Source organism: Vombatus ursinus, unplaced genomic scaffold, assembly GCF_900497805.2.
Source record: "Vombatus ursinus unplaced genomic scaffold, bare-nosed wombat genome assembly UNPS02014839.1, whole genome shotgun sequence".
NCBI classification, from domain to species: domain Eukaryota; kingdom Metazoa; phylum Chordata; class Mammalia; order Diprotodontia; family Vombatidae; genus Vombatus; species Vombatus ursinus.
The window spans coordinates 4,607,297-4,629,886 of NW_020954617.1; the positions used below are offsets into that span (position 1 = coordinate 4,607,297).

Here is a 22,590-nt window from a genome sequence, read left to right on the forward strand (position 1 = left end):
TATGAATAAAATTTTTGAAGAGACTGGAAGGGAAAGAATTAAGAAAACAGATGTTTAAAATAAAAAAAAGCTTCTTAGAAAGAGGCCCGGATAAAAAGCTGGTAAGCATAAGAAATTGGAGGGAAAAGAGTAGCAGGGGGAATTTAAATTTTACTTAATCGACAAGGGAAAAGGAAGAAGAAAATATATAATTAAGTTAACAAAAAGAAAAACCCCAATATTATCATAAAATACCTAAAAACTAGGGACATGATTTACCAAATGAGAGGGGAGAATTCTAAGAGGTGGGGTAGAGCCTGCTTCAAGTAGATTAAGCAAAACTAATTGTAGGAAAATAGTATTGACATAAAAGAGAGAGGCTATTTTTTTAATCTAAAAGAAATACTAATGATACAAATAGGAAAATACTGCAACTTTAAATATGTGACCTAAAAAAATATCTAATAAGACAAAAGATAGTTGTAGAATGGATAAGAAAATAAAACTAGGGTCTTTTTTTTTTAAACAAGAAGCACATCTAAAAACCAAAGACACACATAGATTCAAAATGGAATTGAAACAAATTTAATATTCATCATGTGAATCTATAAAAGCAAGAGTTGCAATTGTGCTACGAAACAAAACTAAATAAAAATCCACAATAAAGTAAAGGAAATTACATTATGCTTAAAGGTACCATAAATAGTGAATCAATATTATTAAATATTTCTGCACCAAATTGCAGAACATCTGAATTCATAAAGAAAAAAATTAACTAAATTGCAAAGAGACATTGATAGTAACATAATAATAGTAGCAGATTTTAATGTTCCCCTCTTAGTTCAGAAGAAAATGCAATAAAGATAAATGGGAAAATACAGAACTGAGCAAACTCTTGAGAGAATTTAGAGGCAAAAGATTTATAGTGTCTTCTGAATATGACCACTAAAAGATATATGTTTCTCAGCATCTTTACAAAAATAGAGCATTTATTAGGGCATAAAGAAATTGAAAATAACTCTGAAAGATCAGAAATTCTAAACACATTCTCTACTGACCAAAACATATTAAAAAGAATAAATAATAAAGGGAGCACAAGCACATGACCCAGCCTAACGGGAGACTTAACGAAATCATAAACAATGAGTATGTTGAAGAAGAAATCATAGAAACATTTACCATGCAAAAGACAATAATAATGAGAAGACATACCAAAATTTCTGTAGTATAGATAAAACAGTCTTCAGAAGAATTATATCCCTTAAAACATATTATATATGGGTAGAACATTTATTAAGCACTTAATATTTGCCAGATAACCTTACTAAGTACTAGGGATATAAAAAGAAGCCAGGAGGACATTCCCTATCCAAGGAGCTTACATTCTAATGGAGGAAGACTATATACAAAGGGGAATCACAAAAGTGGTTGTGGAGGGTTGGGGGGTAGGGGCAGTAGGTTTTAGAGATAGCAGGGAAGAGGTAATATCTTGGTGTGAGACAAGGTAAGGTGAAAGCTCACCAGTCTGAGAGCTGCATGAGCCAAATTGTGTTTGGGGGTGAGGTTCCTGGAAGGGGAGAGGGTGGAAGGAGCATTCTATAAAAGTTGTAAAGACCACTTAACAGCTATGCTACACAAATTTTTGTCAAAAAATTGTAAGAAGGTCTCCCGTTTTCCTCATTGGAGACAAATTTAGTCTTACTACCTAAACTTGGAAAGGAAAACCAAATAAGGAGCACTGTAGACTAATATTATTTTGATTTTAAAATTTTAAATATAATGCTAGAGGAAAAGGCTACAGCAATTTATCCCAAAATGTCTTTCATTTTGAAAGGGTGGTAGGGGAGGGAATTAGCATGTGCCAGACACTGTGCTAAGCACAGTGTAATATTTTTACAAATATTAACTCATTTGATCCTCACAAAAACCCTGAGAAGGGTGCTATTACTAACCCCATTTAATTGTTGAGGAAACTGAGGCATAGTTTAAGTTATATATCCAGGATCACACAGCTAATAAGTGTCTGAAACCATATAGCCAGGGGGCCACCTCCTACCTCTGATGATTAAGTGGGATTTATATAAGAATGCAAGGATGGTTCAACATTAGGAAACCAGTTAATTATGAAATCAGGGTATCAGCAATTCCTGATACACTTTTGTTTTCACATTCCATTCTACATATTTTTTTTTCATTGCCTTTACTTGGGCAGTATAGTGTTGGGATTTTCTGTTGTCCACACGAATGGGATCTTAATGTGATCTTCCAGTATCTTTCTGCAGTTGTAAGATAGTTTTGCACAGTGCTTTTGCCATGGTGATATTGAGGAATTTCCCCAGATAACTCTATTCTTTCTCCTGCTAAGGCTAGTCATGGAAGTGGTTTGACCACATACTATTTTATGTAGGTCCTAAGCAGTTGGACACCCTGTCAAAATTATAGGAGAGTACGTTTCTATTTTAGTGGCTGATTGGAGGATGGATGGCAGTGGAGAGAAGTCTGCCAGCAGATCCACCAGCAGGCTATTGCAACAAGCCAGGCATGAGGCTATGAGGGCCTGCACTAGTGCTGCAGTGTCAGTGGGCAGATGTTTCAAAGATGAAATCATCAGGCCTTGGCCACAACTTGGATACTGGGAGTGAGAGATAATGAGGAATCCAGGATGGCTCTTAGGTTGCAAGCCTGGGGGACTGGGAGAATGATATTATCCTCTACAGTAATAGGGAATGTAGGTGGCAGGGGCCTGAGTGGGGAAGTTTTAGGGGGAAAGATAATGAGTTCTGTTTTGGGCATACTGAATTTAAGATGTCATCTAGATTTCCAGTTCGGTATATTTGAGAAGCATTTGGAGAAGTAAGATTGGAAGTCAGCAGAGAGATTGGAGTAGGAAAAGTAGATTTGAGAATCATCAGCACAGAGATGGTAATTAAATTCATGGGAGCTAATGTGATCACCAACTGAAACAGTATAAAGGGAGAAGAGAAGAAGGCCTAGGATAGAACCCAGAGGGACACCTGTGTTAATTATAGCTCTACCTAGTCATGTGTTGCTAATAAATGTTAAAAGTTTATAGTATGCCGTGACATATTGCACAATTTCTATCATTTACTTACATATTCTACATGTTCTTCTATTTCTGACTTCCTTATGGACAACCATTCTGTAATTTCTGATGACAAAGACCTGATCTTTAGTTGTTTTAATAAATCCCTCTATTTATGCAAATCTCTATGACTTGACCATTTGTTTGATACTGCTTTGCTGACATATTGTTGCCCGTTATTATTGCTATGTATTATATTTGTAGTTAATGTGAAAGCTAATTATAATATTAAAGTTAATATTATTGTTTGCAATTATTGATATTTGAATAGTATATAATAAATATATTTCAGTCAGAAAAATTGTCCCTATTAGTATTAGGGTAGATGAGCCTTTCTGACTTAAAAAAAAAAAGTTCTAGAATCCAGTCTTTGCTTTTTTCCTTTTTCTTTTTTTCCTTTTCCTTTTCCTTGCCTGTAATCACTTGGGCAGCTGCTGATTTTGTTTTTCTATCTTAAAAGCATAGGGAAGTAACCCTTTTAAATATGTTGTGACTATGTGAAATTTGTTTCAGCCAACATAAGCCAACCTTGAGATTTGTTGAGTGAATACCTGCGCAGCTCCTTTCAGAGCTCTGAATGATATCATGATTGTTTTGTTCTCTGTCAGCTTGATTGATAATTGTTAGTCTGTGATACATGAGTAGTTGTGTTATATTAGCTAGACTGGTGTCATTCTCCTTCAATTGCCTTCCCCCCCCATTTCATGTTTTACTTAATATAAATATGTTGTAGGAGAGCAAAGGAGATTGTTTTGAAGCTCTTGAGACTAAGAGTGTCGCTGATAATTAGGATGAATAACCCAACATCTTTGCTGGGCTTCAGTCCTGATGCCCAATAACTGCTGATAGTGACATCACCCGGACAGCTCCATCTTCTCTGTGCAGTACAGTTCCAATTTCGTTGTTGTTGTACAAAGCCACTTTTTATCATGGGGCTTTTAAAAAGAAATACTTCAATATATTAAAGCTAAATTTAGCCAAAGTTACCCATAAAATAAAACCTGTCTGAATCTGCTTTATGTTTTCTACTATGTGACCTTGGACATATAACTGAACCCCACCAAACCTCAGTTTCCTTCTCTGAATCATGAGGAAGTTGGGCTTGGTGGTTTCTGAGATCCAGTTTAGATCTGTCATCCAATATGTGTGTGCTGGGCCAGTATTTTTATAGTCACAACTGGGAGGAGGTGTGGCTGGAGACACAGAAAACACACATCTGGCTATTACCTAAAAGCAAGCCTTCATTTATTGGGCTTGTCGGTAATGGGAAGGTTCATTGTGCAGATGTAGTAGAGTGGAGTAGTGGAAAGAGGAGTAAGTTTGGAGTTAGAAGACTTGGGTTTCACTCCAGCTCTGCTGCTGACTGTGTGACCTCTGGTCATTCTTTGAACCTCTTAGCTTATTTCCTCATCTATAAAATGAGAGGATTGAACTAGATGATATCTAAGGTCCCTTCTAATTTCAAGTCCTGTAGTACCTCTGGTTTCAGTCTAGCTCTTAGATTTATTTTGATATTCCCTGTCCCTTGTCCTCATGTAGTCCATGGACTACCAGGCTATGTTGTTGCTGTTGTTCAGTTTCAGTCACGTTTGACTCTTCATGACCCCCTTTGGGATTTTCTTGGCAAAAATACTAGAGTGATTTGCCATTTCCTTCTCCAACTTATTTTATAAATGGAGGAACTGAGACAAACAGGGTAGACTTTCCCAAAGTCACAAAGCTAGTAAGTGTCTGAGGCTGGATTTTAACTCCTCTTCCTGACTCCAGATTAGGCATTCTATTCATTGTTCCTCTTCAGTGTCCGAGTTATAGTCTATTCCTTTCAACCTCTGACTCCCAGTTTCCCACATGTAAAAGGCTTGCTTAAGAAGTTAACTCTTGGTAATTATTCTCTCATTCTCTTTTTTTCCTACCTTAATCAGTAGCCATTACAACACTCACTAAAAATTTCTGGAAAAATATCTTAGCATTATTGTAAGGGAAGTAAGATTGGAGGTTTAGTTTGGGATTTTTTTTTTTTGAGTGTTATTTTCCCATGATACTCTCCCATGTGAACTTGAACAGCTATTTGAATTTATCAGGTTTTTTTTTTTTTCCTTCTTTTCCTCTCCGGTTTTCCTAATTTTTTTTTTTTTTTTTTTTCGGTTTTTTTTTTTTTTCCTTCTTTTTTTTTCGGGTTTTCTTATTTTTTTTTTTTTTTTTTTGCAGTACTTTTGTTTAAGTACTGAGTTTTCTGTGAGCCTTCTCACAATGTTTCTTTTTCTCATAAGCCAAACTGTAAGCCAGTGGCAATGTTAGAATCCCATAATATTTGGAGAGCCAGTTTATGCTCCGTTTGTTGGGCTTAACTTGCCCACATTGGATTACTTATTTTTGTAGCCAGTTTCTTCATGAGTACTTAATTTTGGTGTCCAGAACAGACCTTTTCATGTGGCATGGCATGAGTGTTTTAACTTTGTTCTCTTTGAATTTCAGATGTCCTCTCTCCTTCAGTTTCTGAGTCTTAGAAGTAGGAAAAACTTCATGTTCCCTTGCCTCACACTGAAGGCTGGGAATTGAGTTTTCCCTGAAAATACGTTGTTTCCCCAGAACAATTAAATGGCTGAAAAAAAATTCTTCCTACATGACTCAAGACCACTGCTGTACTAGGAAGGCTAAGGTGGTTGGAATAGGCCAGTGGAGCCTTTTGTCTTAGTGACTTTGCCTTTGTCTTCCCAGCTTCTTCCTCACAAGTGCTGTGACAAAGCCATGCTTTGGCATTTAGGTTTTTTGAGGAATAGTGCTGTTCTTTTATTTCATTATTTTTGCTATAGTTGCAGAAGTATTGTAACTACGTGAGTGTACCACATATGTGCTTGCTACCATGGATAACAAGTCCTCAGAGCCTTTAAACACTTTACTTGCTCTTGCATTTTGATTCTGTGTATGTGCATGTATCCATCTGGTCCTGGTCCTTTTTATTTTATTTTGTTATTTTTTTTCCCATTTGCCTTACATGAGCAACAGATAGCAAACATTTCTCAAAATGCTGTTATATTCAGCTTGCAAATATAATTGAGTAGACAAGCAGTTTCCAAAAAGAGATTTTTTCGCATGATCGTCTTGTGTACAATGCTTTAATTTTTGTATGAGCTAGCTCCTCTGGTATATAATCAAACACTGTGCACTAGAGATAACAGGTAAGTTACTTTAAGGACAAAAAACTGCCTGAATTAGGTTTGGACTTCCCCTTTTTTGCTATTATGAAACTGTTCATATTTGCAAGATGCCAGCAGGCACTGATATCTGAAGCTGTCTCTTGGATTCACCAATCTGTAATGTTCACACAGCCATCAGTTTAGTCCATACCCTGATCACCTCATACCTAGGTTACTAGTACTTCCTCCTGTTAATTCAAGTCTTATCCTGTACATGCCCGTTTGCCCACAAATACCAAATTCATCTTCTTTCTATTCTTATGATTATAGGTGTCCTGTAAGAATCAGTCTTAGTCTTTTTGTTTTTTTCTATTTTTATATTTTCTTTACTCCTTTATAGAGCTCATCCACTCTCATGTCCCCACCTTTACCTTTTAGCTAATGCTTACTAAAGATGGAGACAAATAGGTGGTGCACTCGATGGAGTGCTGGGCCTGGAGTCAGGAAGTTGAGTCTTCCTGAGTTTAAATATGGTCTCAGACACTTACTGGCTGTGTAACCCTGGGCAAGTCACTTAACCCTAGTTGCCTCTTACTATCCTCATCTGGAAAATGAGCTGGGGAAGGAAATGGCAAACTATTCCAGTATCCTTGCTAAGAAAACCCCAAATGAGGTCACTTAGCATTGGACTCAGCTGAAAAATGACTGAACAACAAAACACTAAAGATAAATGACTTATCTTACCCATCCTTTCCTAGCAGGACACCCAGTGTCTCCACTTACCCTCATGTCAAATTTTTCAGCCTCTTAAATATTCTTCTTCTGGGTTATGTAACCCATTGGTTGCTAGATTTTATTGATCCTTCCTTTAAGGCAGTGTGGTATAGGTGGTAGACTCAGGAAGCCTGGGACTTGGATTTGTGGTCAAGAATATGTGGGTTGAGACCCATCTCAAATATTTATTAACTATGATTCTGGGAAATTCATAAAATGATTGAAGCCTCAGGTTCCTCATTTTTAAATAGGGATAGTAATAGCACCTCAAAGTTATTGTTAGTATTAAATGAGATAGGGTATATCATATTCAAAGCATTGTTCAAATGGGAGTTATTCTTATTATTATCATTAACTCTGTCCCTTCTTTCTCTGTTCTTACCACTCTCTAGTCCTTACCACATCTAGTCCAGGCTTTCTTCGATTTAACAGTTTGACTATTGCAAAAGCCTTCCTATTGTTTTCCATGGTCCAATCCATTCTAGGGCAAATGAGACAGATAATAAATGTATAGCACTATGCAAACCTTACAATCCTATAAAAATGTTAGCTATTATTATTATAAATAAATACCACCTTCCAATTAAATCATAGAAGACATTTTCATCATCTACTCTGTTCCAAGATTCTAAGTATATACCACTACCAGATACCTTCTACTACCAGTTACCTTCAACAGTTTTCCATTGTCAATCATAGCCTTTATTCCCTAGTGTAAATGTTTTCATCCTCTGCTGGATTTTCTTACAAGTTCCAACCATTCGCCATGCTTATTACTGCTTCTCTGATTTCCTGCTATTGTACCTCTCTTTTGGAGTGGTGTGTGTGTGTGTTATTTTTGTTTGTTTGTTTGTTTGTTTTTTGTTTTTATTGCTCTCCCACCTTCAGCATCCTGCTAAGTTGTCCCTTTTCTATGAAACATTTTATAGTAACTGAAGATCACATTGACCTCTCTTATCTGAACTCGTGTTGTCAATACCACACAAGAATTTGTACATTTTAAAATTACCTGATGAAATAATATATCTGTATCTGTTGCCTCTGATTTTTTAAGGTATGTTTATCTTGTCTCTTCGATAAGATTGTAAATTCTTTTAGAGTTGATATCATCTTAATATTTGCCTGCCTATAGGTAGGTAACTAGTGTAGTATTATATACCAGTTGATTGAATGATTATAGGGAAACATATACAGGTCTTTCCTATTAAAACAGACTGATGTAATAAATTTCAAATGTAGACTTAAAGTTTATACTCTTTGCATCATACAAATGACTTCAGTTAAATAGCAGTGCCCTACTAATTTAAGGTTTTACTCATTTAAGGTTTAACTATTTGAAAAAGGCACTGGGGGGGGCAGATGAAATGTCTGGATTTTTACCTTTGGAGTATCAGTCAGACATGCAAATAAAAGCTTCTGAAACATTAACTGGGAAACTAAGATTCAGGTTTTTTAAAAATCATAAACTCATTTTAAGGAAGATGTAGATGAATGGTGTAATTTTATTAATCAAATGGGAGGGAAGATGTAAAAGTATGGTCTGTTTGGAATAGTTTACCATCCCTTCTTCTAACTGCCTTTACTTTGGTAGGTGATTTCTTTCTGTACTGAGGGCCTGAAATAACCCCTTCCACATTGTAATAGATCTGTCATTGTGGATAACAAGTAGTATATCAGATTGAATGAGTTTTCCCACTGGACTTTAGTAGAAGGAGATGGTATTTGTAGAAAGGGGGAAATATCTGAAGGAATCAAAGTTATCAAATACCTCTATACCGGGCCCACTTAAATATAAGATGTAAAACAAGATTAAATGCTATGTGAGTGTATTCAACTCTTCCCTCACACTTCTATTGAAGTATGGATGTGTACACATGAATGCATGCATGTTTATATGATTTTAAAAAATAGCACAGTAGAATATTTTCATAAGGGTTGATGAATTGTTCAGTTTAGAGAAAATTGTACAAGATACTTCTTCAATTTGAATCCCTATAGGCATGCAGAGTAATCAAAAATGCTGCTTTTGCCTCTGGCAGCTCAGAGTAGATAATTGAGGAGGGTCTAGAATGGAGGCAGTCTTTTATCTTAGTTAGGAGAGAATCTAGTAATTTCCTTTCTGAGATGAACCTAGTGAAGATATCAGCAATTTGAACATTTTTATGGAGACCTTCACTGTATTAATGATGTTTTCTAAAATTTGGCAAAGGTATACAAAAATTTGAGATTGGGCTTTTTTCCCTAGATATTATCAGTCCTTGCAACTTAGGCATCTTTATCACATATCTCCTGTTAGTAGACCTGCCTGTTAAACAGATGGTAGAAAGAACCCTTTTTCGATTGAGTAATTCTAAAGTAAGGACCAAAACGTATCAAAAGACTGTTGTTTCTGTCTCCTGGCTGCCATGATTCAAACTCAAATCTTTTATAAAAACAGCATCAGTAACAGGGCAACTGAGGATGATATGCAATCTACTGTTCAAAATCACAGCTCTTCAGTCTAACCTCACTCTTGCTTCTGCTATGGTTATTTGTGTACTCTCCTTCTCCTTTTTCCTTCTTTCCCCCTTCTTTACCTTGTCCTTCTCTTCTTCTTTTCCCCTATACTTCCCATATACTTCCCCTTCCCTTGAGTCTTCTCTTCCCCCTCCCCTGTCTCCTTCCCTCTGACTCCCTTCTTTTTACTTCTGTCTCCCTCCCCAGCTCTAAGCCTTAGTGATGAGGTTTCAGTTTCTTAAGGAATTGCATTTTCTGAAGACAAACTGATTCTTTAAAGAGTCATAAGGAGAAGGGGTATTTGCTATTTTTTTGAGGGAGGCCCTGAGGAAAAATTTAAACTACTAAAATATATTGAAGTGTAAGCTAATGAAGAAACTTCCTAGTAATTAGATATCATAAGAAATAGGAAATGATTTCCCCAAAAGTTTATGGAACCTATTCCATTGAACATCTTTAAGAACAAGGTAGACAAAGACAGACCTGAGCAAAGTCAGAGAAGGGGCTTCCATTCATAAAGGCCATAACACTGTCTGAAAAACATGATATCAATGCCAATAGAAAATAACTATGTAATAATGCTAAGCTAGTGCCTTCAAATGCCGATACGTGGGTGATGGTGTCATTTTGCTTTTTTTTTTCCTTCCATTGCCTAGAAGATGACAGATGACTGAAGATAGGTTTCCCATTTCTGATCTGAGTCATTGCAAGGCCTACACAGAGCGTCATTTCCAGAGTGATCAATGACTGCTTGCACATCTTGATTTGTGTATCATCCACCCACCAGAAAAGCAAGCATAATTTATTTTCCTGTCTTTAGAAAAACAACAGATTTTCATATAAATTGTCATCTAAACTAGACAATTCTTTTAAAATCAGGCTTCAGCAGAAGTCCTTTTTTCCACAGTTTATATTATACCTACAATTGGCTAACCATTTAAAATGTTTTTTGTGTACTTGGTAGTTGGGCAGGACTGGTTTTATTTTGGAATTTCTCAGGGATATTTCTGTTTCAAGATTTTGAAAAACTAGCTAGAGTGAATGCCTCAGCCTTTTAAAACATAAAGCCAAGGTGGTCATAGCTGCCAGTTGCCACTAGTTATTGGACTTCAGAATGTGTCTAGAGTGTTAGAGCAAATAAATGTTGCAGGTTTCATTTCTGAAACTTTGTTTTTTGTGCTGGTAGTCTTTTTTCCTTGCTATGTGAGATTAAAAAAAAAACAAAAAAACAACCACCCACCATGGATAATTGGCTTGAAGAAATTTGCTGTTTCTAATAAAGTGTTTCTAGCTTTCTTCATATGATGTTTGTTCCAGAGTGTCTTATTATGACATAATTTCACAGGAAATGACAAAACCATGACTAAAGATAATTAGAAAATTGTCACTGTTTTACTTTTGGAAAAAAATATTTCAAACCATTGGCTTAAATGTTTTGTCTGAAGTCAGTCCACGTCAGTCATGGTTTTGGAGGCTCACAGTTCAATTTGACACATTTAGAGTATCTTACATAGGCAGTTTGGTGAGAAGATGTGATCTCTGATCTCTTGAAGCTTATAATCTGGTTAGTGTCAGGTATGAATCCCATAGAAAATAACTCAATTATAAGACAGAATGTGAAATTGCTATAGGAACGATACAAAATTCACTGTTCAGATCACTTCCAACTGAGATAGATACTTATTGTTGAACTAAAGCAAAGAAATATTCTTAAATTGATTGGAGAAATCATAATGATGTGTAAAGTGACTATCAGTGTTTCAAAATAGTGTTCATTTAGATTTGTCTATTCACACAGTTTATCAATATATGGTACAACTTCTGTGGCTAACTGAAGATATAGGTCGCTTTCTAGTCTTCAGTGCTAATTCTAATAGTCAGTATTGTATTCTTTATTTATAGTCCTTATGATTTCCAGTACCTCGCAACTCCTGCCAAAGGAGGATTCTTAATGCCTTTTTAAGTATAATCATAAACCATACTAGAGAGCTTGGAACCTGGGTATTGGCATATGGAATTTTGCAAGCATTTATAACTTGTGGTACATTTTTTAAAAAAATCATTAAAGCTATACAGACATTGCTTTTGCCATCTAACATTTCCTCTGTTTACAAGTATAGAATGTTGGAGCTGGAAGGGCGCTTACACGACATGTTGCTAAACCCCTTTGATTTTACTAGTCGGGAAACTCAGGTCCAGCTATGTAGAATCCATTCATCTATGCTATGTAGAATCCATACAGCTATGTAGAATCCATCTGTTAAATCTCTGGACAATGTGCTTTATCACACTGATTCCCGTATTCAGTTTCTTCATATTTCCAGCAGCTTTCTGGTGTCTTCTTTCATAAGGATGTAACATATTTACCTTAATTTCTCTTCATTATTTATTGGGCATTGAGTTAGGAACATTTGTGGAGCCAAGTAACTATAGTACTCAGGATCTTAGTCTGAGGTTGATTCAGTGATTTTTTTTGGGAGGGGGGTGGTAACATTTTCTTCCTCTTGGCTTAGCATAGCATATCTTTTATAAAACAATCTCTGAGTTCTTCAAAGAAAAGCATTGGAATAAAGCTGCTGTCATTTTAACCATGCAGTGTTGGGGCTAGTTGAACAAATCAGCAAGGCTCCTACCTACATGTTATTTCCTTGTAATAGCCTATCAATAAGAAGCCTCCATAATCAGAATCTTTCCTGGTATTATTTGTAAGAGTGATGGTTCTCTAGTTGTACTTATTAACTTATGAAATTTTAGAAAGGATATAACATTCATGCTTAAAATAAAAGAACAGGAAATAAGTTATTTCTGCAATATGATCAGAAGTAATTATCTAAAATCAATAGTGAATATTTCTTTAAATGAAGGTACTTGAATGCTAGAAGCTTTAATTGCCTAATAGGTTCATAGGATGTACTATACTTGGCACTACTGATATAAAGAAGAAATGAAAAACATTGACCTTAGGGAGCTTACCTTCTACTGAGGAGTCATATCACCTATATAGATAAATGTGTAAGCAATAGTTTGAGTAGGGAGAGAGCACTAATGACTAGAGGAATAAGGAGGGACTTCCACTAGGAGATGTCCCATAACTGAAGTCTTGAATGAAGCTAGGGATTCTGAGGAGTGAATTCCAGGCACAGAGTGTAGGAGACATAGAGGTCTGAGATTGAATGTTGAGTTCTGAAAAGACTGTAGTGGCAACTTTACCTGGTGCATAGGAGAATAATGTAAAATAAACCTGGAAATGTAAACTGGAACTATATTGTACCAGGCTTTAAATACCAAGTTGAGGAATTTGTGTTTTGTCCTAGAGGTGCAAGAACTACTTAAGGTTCCATGGAAATGGCATTCATTGTCAAATTTTTGCTGTAGTAATGTTATTTTGACAGCTGTATGAAGGATGGTTTGGAAAAGGGAAACAGTAGAAGACTCTTTTTCAATAGTTCAGATAAGGTCTGAGCCAGGTTGATGGCCCAAATTCCTTGTATTTGACTACTTTTAATACATTTGTATTTATGATGTATCCTTGTTATGTCCCTTATTAGCATGTAAAAGCCTTTCCAGTAAAGATTTTTTTTTTGTATTTGTTTCCCCAGTGCTTAGTATAGGACCTGTCATAAAATAGGTGCTTAAATATTTCTTGATTGATCAGTTGAGAGTTATGAGAGATCTTGAGGATCATTAATAATTGGCTATTTATTGGTTGTGGAGTATGAGGGAGAGGGAAGATTGAGGATGACTTTGACTTTATGAACCTGGGAGTTTATATTGGAAAGTTGGTGGTACTCTAAACAGAAATATGGACATTTGGAGGAGGGTCTTTTTTTTTTTTAAGGGGGAGAATTTAATGAGTTCTAGTTTGAACATGTTGAGTTTGAGATATCTAAGAGGCATCTAGTTGGAGATATTCATTAGAGAGTTGGTGATAGTTGATTGGAGATGAAGAAAACCATTACATTTGGATATATAGATCTGGGAATCTACTGCATAAAAATAATTCAGCCCTAGATAACTGATGAGATCACTTAAGAGATCACCTTGGAAGACTGAGGGTAAAGACTTAGGAGGCTGGGGTGGAGGGCAGCGGCACACACCGGTACGGGTGGGACACAAATTAATGCAGTGATGGAAGTTGGGAAGGAACATACAGAAGAACTAGGGGAAAGTAATAGTGAAAACTGAGAGCAGAAAGATTATGTAAGAGAAGAAGAAGGGAGTGGTCAAGAGAGGTCAAAAAGGATAAGGATAGGAAAAAACCATTGGATTTAGCAATTAATAGGTTTGTTGGTAATTGTAGAGAAAGAAAGTAGTTTGTTATGTATTGAGCTTGGACCACAGTTTTCAAGAGGTTGAAAAAAGAGCCACAGAAGAAGAAATTGTGGAACAGAGTGGTGAAAGTTTTTTCTAAGAGTTTGGCTATGAAAGAGAGGAGAGATAAGAAAATGACTTCTGGGGATAGTAGGACCAGTAAATGATTGTGGACCAGTTGAAAGTAGTGTGTGAATCCCAGGTAATCTTTAATATGGGTATTTGGTGTATGCCAGTAAGTTCTACATAAATGGGATTTTTTTTTCTAAGAAATAAACTGAGGGAGATGATGAGGAAGAAATATTCTATTTTTTTGTCTTAAGATTCCCCTCAGACTCATTGCTGTTTATTTGTAACATAGTATTCCAAGTAAATGTGAGTGTTTCTTTGAGCCTGTTCTGTGTCAAATGATTTTGTCCCTGGTAAGATATTGTAACCATTCTGTCAGCTGAGTTAGAAAAAGGTTATAAGGTACTTTGTATGTTCCCAACATTTTGTGCTATTTAGCAGCAGAAGATTAAGTGTTGTTTTCAGTGTTACTTACCAGGTTCTGGTGCTTTGGCAGTTTTTCAATTAGGTTGCACTCATACTGATATGTTTTCCTTTGTGTTACTCCCTGCTCTGATTTTAGGACAAGAACAAGAAACTTCGCCCCCTGTATGACATTCCTTACATGTTTGAGGCTCGAGAGTTCCTCCGGAAAAAGCTGATTGGGAAGAAGGTAAGAAATGCATTCAATTTATGGAAATTGGTGGTATTTCGTCACAACCATGGCTTATTCCTTCATTGGTTTTTTAAAGCCAAGCAGTACCTGTTCTACTGTGGTTGAATCCTGAACAAACTACAGTGTTCTATTAGATGGGACCCTGACCAAAGGCTGATTGGCAACACTAAGACCATGTTCCCTACTAGGGTTCAAGCCCAATGTCATGTGCCGTAATTGCACACTTCCTGGAACCCTCTTCCCTTGACTGACCCATTTTGCTCAGACACTTCCACTTAAACTTAATATGTGATATTGCTGGTGACCAGTGGCTATTGCATCTGCACCTGAAAAATTGGTTAAGGCTTTATTTCAGAAGATAGTTCTCCTTGAATTGTGAAAAGGCTAAGTAGGGGACATTCCTTCTTCTCTTCCCCCCGCCCAAAAAATAAATCAGTGAGCTTTAAAACAATTCTACAGTCTGTGTTGGAGGAATACTTTGTGTTGTTGAATTGAGAAGACTGTTAACTCTGGTGGTTTAATGAACTTGTGGAGTACTTTGTGTTTACAACAGAATAGTTCTGTGTTCCTTCCTTCAATGCATTTCTTTGTTTTCTTGGTGTTAGCATGTTGGTGGTCTCATTGTCATCATATTTGTACAGATGGTTACTGAATCTGTCATTGAGTGGGACTGCTATTTTGCCTCTGGAACCTACCCCTAAATTTCTTCTCACTCTTGTATCTTAAGTGTTCGAAACAGTCATAGATAGGATCATTGGTTGGGAGCGAGATGGGACCTTTAGACCCTCCTTTTACAGATGAGGAATCTGAAGGAGTTAAGAAAGTTAAGCAATTTGCTTAAGATCACACAGGTAGGATTAATGGAGGTGGGATTGGAAATCTAGGACTCTTTGCACTGGTCCGTATTGCCTCTTGTAGCTTTTGTGTCTTTAATAAAAATGAAAGTGTCTTTCTCATAGACCTGCAGGGTAAATGATGGTAAACTAAAGAAAGATTGTTTGATTTATCTTCTTAACTAGGAAGTTTGTGATTTGTAGCTAAGTTTTTGCTGTGGTTGTATGATATGTCTCCAGGAAGATATCTGACTGCACAGAAGTCAGTGTTTATAGGGAAATCATGTTGATTTAACCCTTGATTTCCCTGTTAAATGAATTGTAACTTGTTTTGTGAACTGCTCTTTGCAGTTCACAACTGAACACGTGTAAAAATACCCTAGAGAAAGAGTTTCTTCCTCTTTCAACTTTTACACATTTCCATTAAAGATAATAAAAGAAAAAGCAATATTTATACCTCACAACATTCAAAACAAAATACCTAAAAGTATAATCCTCCACATTAATTAGAAAACAATATTGATAAATCCTATTTGGGGGTTGGTTTCAGCTAATACTTTATATTACGTGCATAATGCAAGTTAAAACATTAATAAAAACAGAATTTGTCTTTAGCATTAACCTTGGAGGAGAAGGGTATTGATGAGGAAGGAAAACACAGCCTGTGGGATGCTAGGATCCACCTCAGCTCAATTGCTTATTATCTAGAACTTCGTAAGGGTATGTCTTTGAGTCTTCAGAACCCGTGTTAATAAGATAACCAAGTTAATATCACATTTTCTGGGAGCAGCTAGGTGGTGCAGTGGATAGAGCACTGGCCCTGAAGTCAGGAGGACTGAGTTCAAATCCAGCCTCAGACCAAACACTTGACACTTCCTAGGTGTGTGACCCTGGGCAAGTCACTTAACCCCTATTGCCTTAAAAAAAATTATCACATTTTCTGTACTTTATAGCTTATAGAGAGCACTTTCTTTAAGACAGCCTTTTTAGGTTGGTAAAGATTGTATTTTCCCTCCCCCTCCCCTGTATTTTTAATTTGAAGTAACTGAGGTTAAGTGACTTAAAGTTATATAGCTAGTAAGCATAAGAGGTAGGAATCAAATTCCTATCTTTCACCTTGTGACCATGATTATATCATGCTACCTCTCAAGTTAATTGACAATCAAAAAGACAATAAATTATATTAATAATCACTAGGGTTGGCCATACAGAATTTTCTGATTCTGATATAAGGATCAATAAAAATCAAACTACATTGCCAAGAAAAGATATAACATTTCAGAAGTCTTCAGTGGATAAATTAAACATATGCTTTGTATGACTTACGTTTACTGGGAATGAATTGGATGACTTTTCCAGTTTCCTATGACTCTTGTCACTTCCTCTTATCTCTACCCTCTTTTTGTATCATTCCTGAATCTGCTTTTTTTTCTTCCTATTGATTAATTATGGATTGTTCTTTAAAGTTTAGTCATCTTAGACCAGTTTTCCCTCTATTCCACTGTTTCATTTATTATCACACATGGCTTCTATATAGATTGGCATGTCACTTGTTCCCTTAAATTTATTTTTCATTTATGTGCAGGATATATATTGTGATAATGGCCTGAAGAGGTGGGTTGTAGAATGGGTGTGTGTGTGTGTGTGTGTGTGTGTGTGTGTGTGTGTGTGTGTGTGTGTGTGTGTGTGTGTGTGTGTGTGTGTGTTTTGTATTGTGGATGAATTTTGCTGAATCTTATGGTACAGCCAGCAAAAAAGATATCTAGATATGATAAAGTCATGTTCTTGAGTGACTGTAATTGGTTCTTATGTTAAATTTTATGAAGCTTGGAAAGATACCAGCTCCCAACTCTCTCTGCTATCCTGGCTATCTTATCTACTACTAAACATCTCGTCAATACCTTGATTTTATGTTTTGATTTTTGGGGTTTTTTTTTTAGGCAGTTGGGGTTAAGTGACTTGCCCAGGGTCACACAGCTAGTAAGTGTCAAGTGTTTGGTCTGAGGCCAGATTTGAACTCAGGTCCTCCTGACTTCAGGGCCAGTGCTCTATCCACTGCACCACCTGGCTGCCCCAGATACCTTGATTTTAAAACTTAATGTCTTTTCTCTACTCTTCCTTTCTCGTAGTGCATCTCATAAGATTAATATGAGATCAAATGAGCTAGATCACAAGTATCTGTCTACAGCAAAAATAGTGCTCAGACAAACATAGCTTTTCATCAGAATCAAACCAAAATGGAATAGAAATGAGTAGCAATTTGCATTAGTTGTCTTTAGGCCTCCTCCTTATTTTCTTTTAGAAATGTCTTGATTTAGTTTAGACCCTGCATACGTGGGCTAGAAGGCTACTGTGCTTCCAGTGCTTCTGGAAACCTGTCCTAGCCCTTGACCAGATACCTGTTTATTCTTAATTAAATCAACACTGTTTGGGCATATTGTACCTGTACCTATAATTCTGGGAAATCTTTAGTCCTTGGATTTTGAATGACTTCATATGACTATAATGGTGGTCTTTCTTGGGGAATCCCTTTTTCTGTTGGGGTGTAAAGCTACAGTTGCCTGTGTATTGGAGTTTACTTGTGTTAAGCTCCAATGCTATCCCTGAAAGTAACATTTTACAAGTGATGAATGCTTAACCACTTTGGGTGGGGAGCATGATGTAGTTCAACTCTGCTGGGCTGGAACATCCCAGTTTCAAGATGCTTGTCCTGCTATCCTTTACTTTCCAGTTAAAATCAGATAGTGACTATGCTTTCTAGAAATATCAGTTGTGACAATAAATACCCTTGTTTTCTTGAGGACCATGTATACCTCCAGTGGGGAGGAGTGGTGAATAGAGCATTGTACCTTTCTAGTGGTCACTTTAGTACATCTGCAACTGTTCTACATTGTATATGGTGACTAAGAGGTAAGGAGAGAGAATCTTTATTAATTTTTTGATTAGCAGTAATGAATTAGGACAAATTATAAAAGTTTAAAAGAAGTAATTAAAGCAAAACTTAACTACCAGAGTATGTCCAGTTAAAGGAGTTTCTCACTTATATAGAAATGGGATCAAGGTCACTTAGCTGCTTGTTAACTGAAAAGAGAGGATACCCTCTTAGATCTTGGTATAGGAAGCCTGGAGAGTTATGAGGCCAGGCTGGCCTGGGTGCCCTTCTTCCTGAGGGAGAGGCTGAAGTAGCAAGGAATGAGTACTTGCAATGTATGAATTCCAGGGTTGGAGTGAGGCTTCAGGATGAAGAGCTGAGGTCAAGAGCAGGGGAAGGTCAGAGTGCAGCCTTGAGAGGGATGAAGAAGGCATTGTGGCTTACCTGGAGATAAATTCACTCTTCATAAAAATTTAAAAAGTATTTATAGCATCATCTTGTCTCCCGTTTAGGAATTTTCTCTGTAGTATTCTTGATAGGTCCTTATCTGGCCTCTGATTGATTTTTCTAACAACAGGAAATTCATTATCTTACAACAATCCATTCCATTTTGGGGAGAAAAAAATGATTTGTCTATGGTATCACATCTACAAGTTTATAGTCACCACTGTGATAGTAGCTCTGGAGTCATTTGTTTTGTTTCTATTATCTTCTACTAACTTGATAGAACAACTTACTCTTCCATTGCCCAGGTATTTCGATAGTGGCCAGTTAGGACAATAGCGCTTCAGTTCCTACAAAATGAGCATGTGTGTAAGTAAGTATGTACATACACAATGTGTGTGTGTGTGTGTGTGTGTGTGTGTGTGTGTGTGTGTGTGTGTCTGGGCCTGTGTGTTTGTCTTGGAGTTGCTTCAAAAGCTGCCCATGTTGCTGTACTGCTTTATGGGGTGGAGTATGCTCACCACCCCCTGGTTTACCATCTGCTCCTTTCACTGGTGGCTTTGACTGATAATGTATATCCTTGGTTCAGAGCTCATCTACACATTTCCCCTTTGGAACTACCCATTCTTATTGTGCTAAATGAATGAAAAAAAAAAATAACAAGGATGACCTTTACTTTTTTCTTGTTGGTGCCCTTTTTAGGCAAGTGTCCTTAATAAAAATCATTAGGTTTGCAATAATTTTAAAAATAGTGTAGTAGTTGTTCTTGTTATTTAGTTAAAGCAGAAAATATTAGTCATTTTGGCGGCCACAGGAGTCTTGCATCTAGATCATTCTGCTTAATGCTAAAGGAAGCTGCTAAATATTAGGAGCTATAGTCTTCAGTAGGGTTTTCTAAGCCTTTGTCCAAGTGTATGAAATAGAGTGACAAAAGCACATTTATGCTGGTAGTTCTGTGACATAAAAAACAAAGAAACATAATAAACCTATGCATAGAAATGGTCATAACCGTTATGGTCTTCCACCAGTGAAACAAGTCCATTACTGTGGCGTCATTGTAGGGGTGGAGGGGTGAAAGAATCTGAATTCAGCAGGGAAGAAATGAAAGAAACTTCAAAAAAAATCCAAAAAGGTCAATCTGATAGTGCTGATTTTGGGGGCAGAATTCCAATTCTTACTGCATGGTTGCTTTAGGGGTATAGGCAAAGGAATAAGCATTTCTATAGCATCTTATTGTGTGCCAGGCACTGTACTAAATACTTTTTACAAATATTATCTAATTTGAGCTTCACAACAATCCTGAGAAATAGGTGCTAATTATCATTCCTATTTTACAGTTGAGGAAATGAAGATTAAGTGATTTTCCCAGAGTCAGAGAGCTAGTAAGTATCTGAAGCTGGATTTTAACTCAGGTCTTCCTTATTCCAGCCTGTTCTATCTACTGCACCACCACCACCTGCCTCTCAGCTCCTCAAATATAGCATCCCCATGAGCTGACAGAATTTTTTTCAATGTATTTCCCTGCCTAATATTCCCCCATAACACCTTTTGAATTCCATATGGCTTAATAAGCATCTTTTTTTTTTTAATTCAAATACCTCTGGGAGATTTTAAAGGATATTAGTAATTCTGTGCAATCTGATTACTTTTCTGTGGATGGTGTGCAGAATCAGGGGCAGAAAAAAGCTAAATTGGCAGGAAAATTTAAGGAGATACCTAGAGATAAAGGGAAGATAGATCTTATTACAATTACCCAATTAGATTTCTACTTGTAAGTGCTGAACGATTTTTTAAAATGTAGAACAGTCTGCTCTCTCCCCATCCAATTTTGAGCCCAGCTCATCCACCATATATAGTCTATTCAGCATGCTTTCTAGAGCAAGCTTGAGCATATGTGCACATCTGTGCACACACACATACCTACACACACACACACACACACACAGATACAGATGAGCTCTATGGGTTATCCAACTAGCTGGGCAATAATTATTCTCTATTCATTTTAATTTTCGCCTTTGGATGGATAAGGTGAACCCTTGAGCATTTGCAGATCTCCTTTAGAAGGCACTGCAATACCATTTAGAAAGCTTGCAATTAGCACATTTTTAACCATAAACAGGAGTTTCTTTCTTGCTTGCTGTCTTTCTGTCTGTCTCACTCCCCCCCCCCCCCTTTTAATGAATTTTATGGCAGAAATCTGTGAACTTGGTAGGCATGCATCTCCCCTATTTTATCCCTTACTTTGTTAATAATCAGGATTTTCTGACATAGTTAGGTCTTTTATAGCATCTCTCAGTAGTAGCTACACATAATAGATGCTTAATAAATATTTATTGAATTGAAAAGATAAGTTTTATGTCTTGAAATAGTCCAAGAGAGCCATTGGTGAGAGTAAAATTTTTGCTCAGTCAATAAGAGTGAAAAGGGTACATTACTTTTTTGTTGAGGGAAATACCTCCATTTCCATCTCTGCCTTTCTCTCTTTCCTGGTTCTTTCCTGAGACTGCAGCTCCCAATTATCTCTTTTTCAACCCTTCCCTTGAGATGTTAAGTACCAAGTTCCCTGGTGGTCAGAGGGTTTTAGTAGTTCTTAACTATCTTTGATGTATTCAGGTTAAAAAAACACTTTCCCTTGTCATCTCTACTTTTCATTTCAGATTTAATTGATTGAGTTAGGATGATTGTAAATGGAAAAGCGTTTTACATTAGTGATCAAAACAGGCCCCAGAGGTTGTGAATACATTATTATTTCAGTTGACAGATTTCTGTGAGGCTCCTTTTCCTTGTCTTCTCAGTCAGTGTGTGCTGACAGAATCAATCTTGACTATAAATTTCTTTCATAAATGAATAAAGCAACTCACCAAATTCTGGAATATTTTGAGTGGCTAGGTATCTCAAGGTACCTGTGTCTCTCTTAGATATTTTATTGCTGTGGTTGCCTGAGCTTCTGTTGCATTTCAGAGTTCTGAGTAAGTCTTTTAGAGGCCATGTTTCTAACCTCTATTATCTTGGTACATGGTACCTAGGCTCCTGTTACTGGTAACTTTCTTAATTGGAAAATATGTTACTATAGCTTTGGAAGATAGGATCAATCTAGAAGTAGTTTCCCCTGTTGAGATTCCGCATTTGGGGATAAACGCTTTTGAGCGTGGACTCATTAGCTTCATAATCTGGTGAAGGTAATGGGAGAAACTATTTGTGGAATCTGTTACTGCTACCTAGGTTTTCTTCCATAATTGGAAACAAGTTTGCTCAATAAAGTATTTGACTCCGGCTCCTACTTCCCAAATTTCCATTGCTGAATGAGTTCTTATTTTTATACTCCCCTTGTAGAGAAAAAGGCTTCTATGCTTGAAGCCTAAAGGGTCTTAAATTGGATACATTTTTGTATTTTGGGGAAATACAGATTTGGTGCAGAGAAATGAGTGTCTTGAGTTGAGCAAAACCACCATTCCAGGTATTCTTTTCCTAAAACACTACCTAGTCTGCTTGTTTTCCTGTGAACAGGGAAAGGAGAAGGGAATAAGCATTTCTTAAGCACCTGCTATGTGCCTAGCACTGTGCTGAGTGCTTTAATATTATTATCTCATTTGATCCTCAGGAGGACCCTGCAAGGTAGGTGCTATTATATCATACCCCTGTTTTAGAGTTTAAAAGAGAAGGGAATCTGATGGAGTCATGGGAGCCCCGCCCATTCTTTGGTATTTGGACCTGCAATATCACTTCTTTTTTGTGTACGGTAGGGTTTGACTCTTCCTTGCATCTTCCTCAGCTTAGTTTCCTGGTGAAAAATTACAAGACTGTAATGTGATATGTGGTCATCTTGTTCTGTGTGTCTTCCACTTATCTTTCCACCTACATTTCTGCAACATTGTCCTTGGAGCTGGAACTTTCCATGCTCTTTCTCTGCCAAG

General features: G+C 36.8%; 1 protein-coding gene across 1 annotated transcript in view; it reads left to right on the top strand.

Moving 5' to 3' along the window:
• SND1 (staphylococcal nuclease and tudor domain containing 1) overlaps positions 1-22,590 on the top strand; it is a 439,872-nt gene that overhangs the window by 103,265 nt on the left and 314,017 nt on the right. Inside the window, exon 10 of the mRNA XM_027840174.1 lies at positions 14,432-14,521. Within this exon, the coding sequence (XP_027695975.1) occupies positions 14,432-14,521 (90 nt within the window). The remainder of the gene's footprint in view (positions 1-14,431; positions 14,522-22,590) is intronic.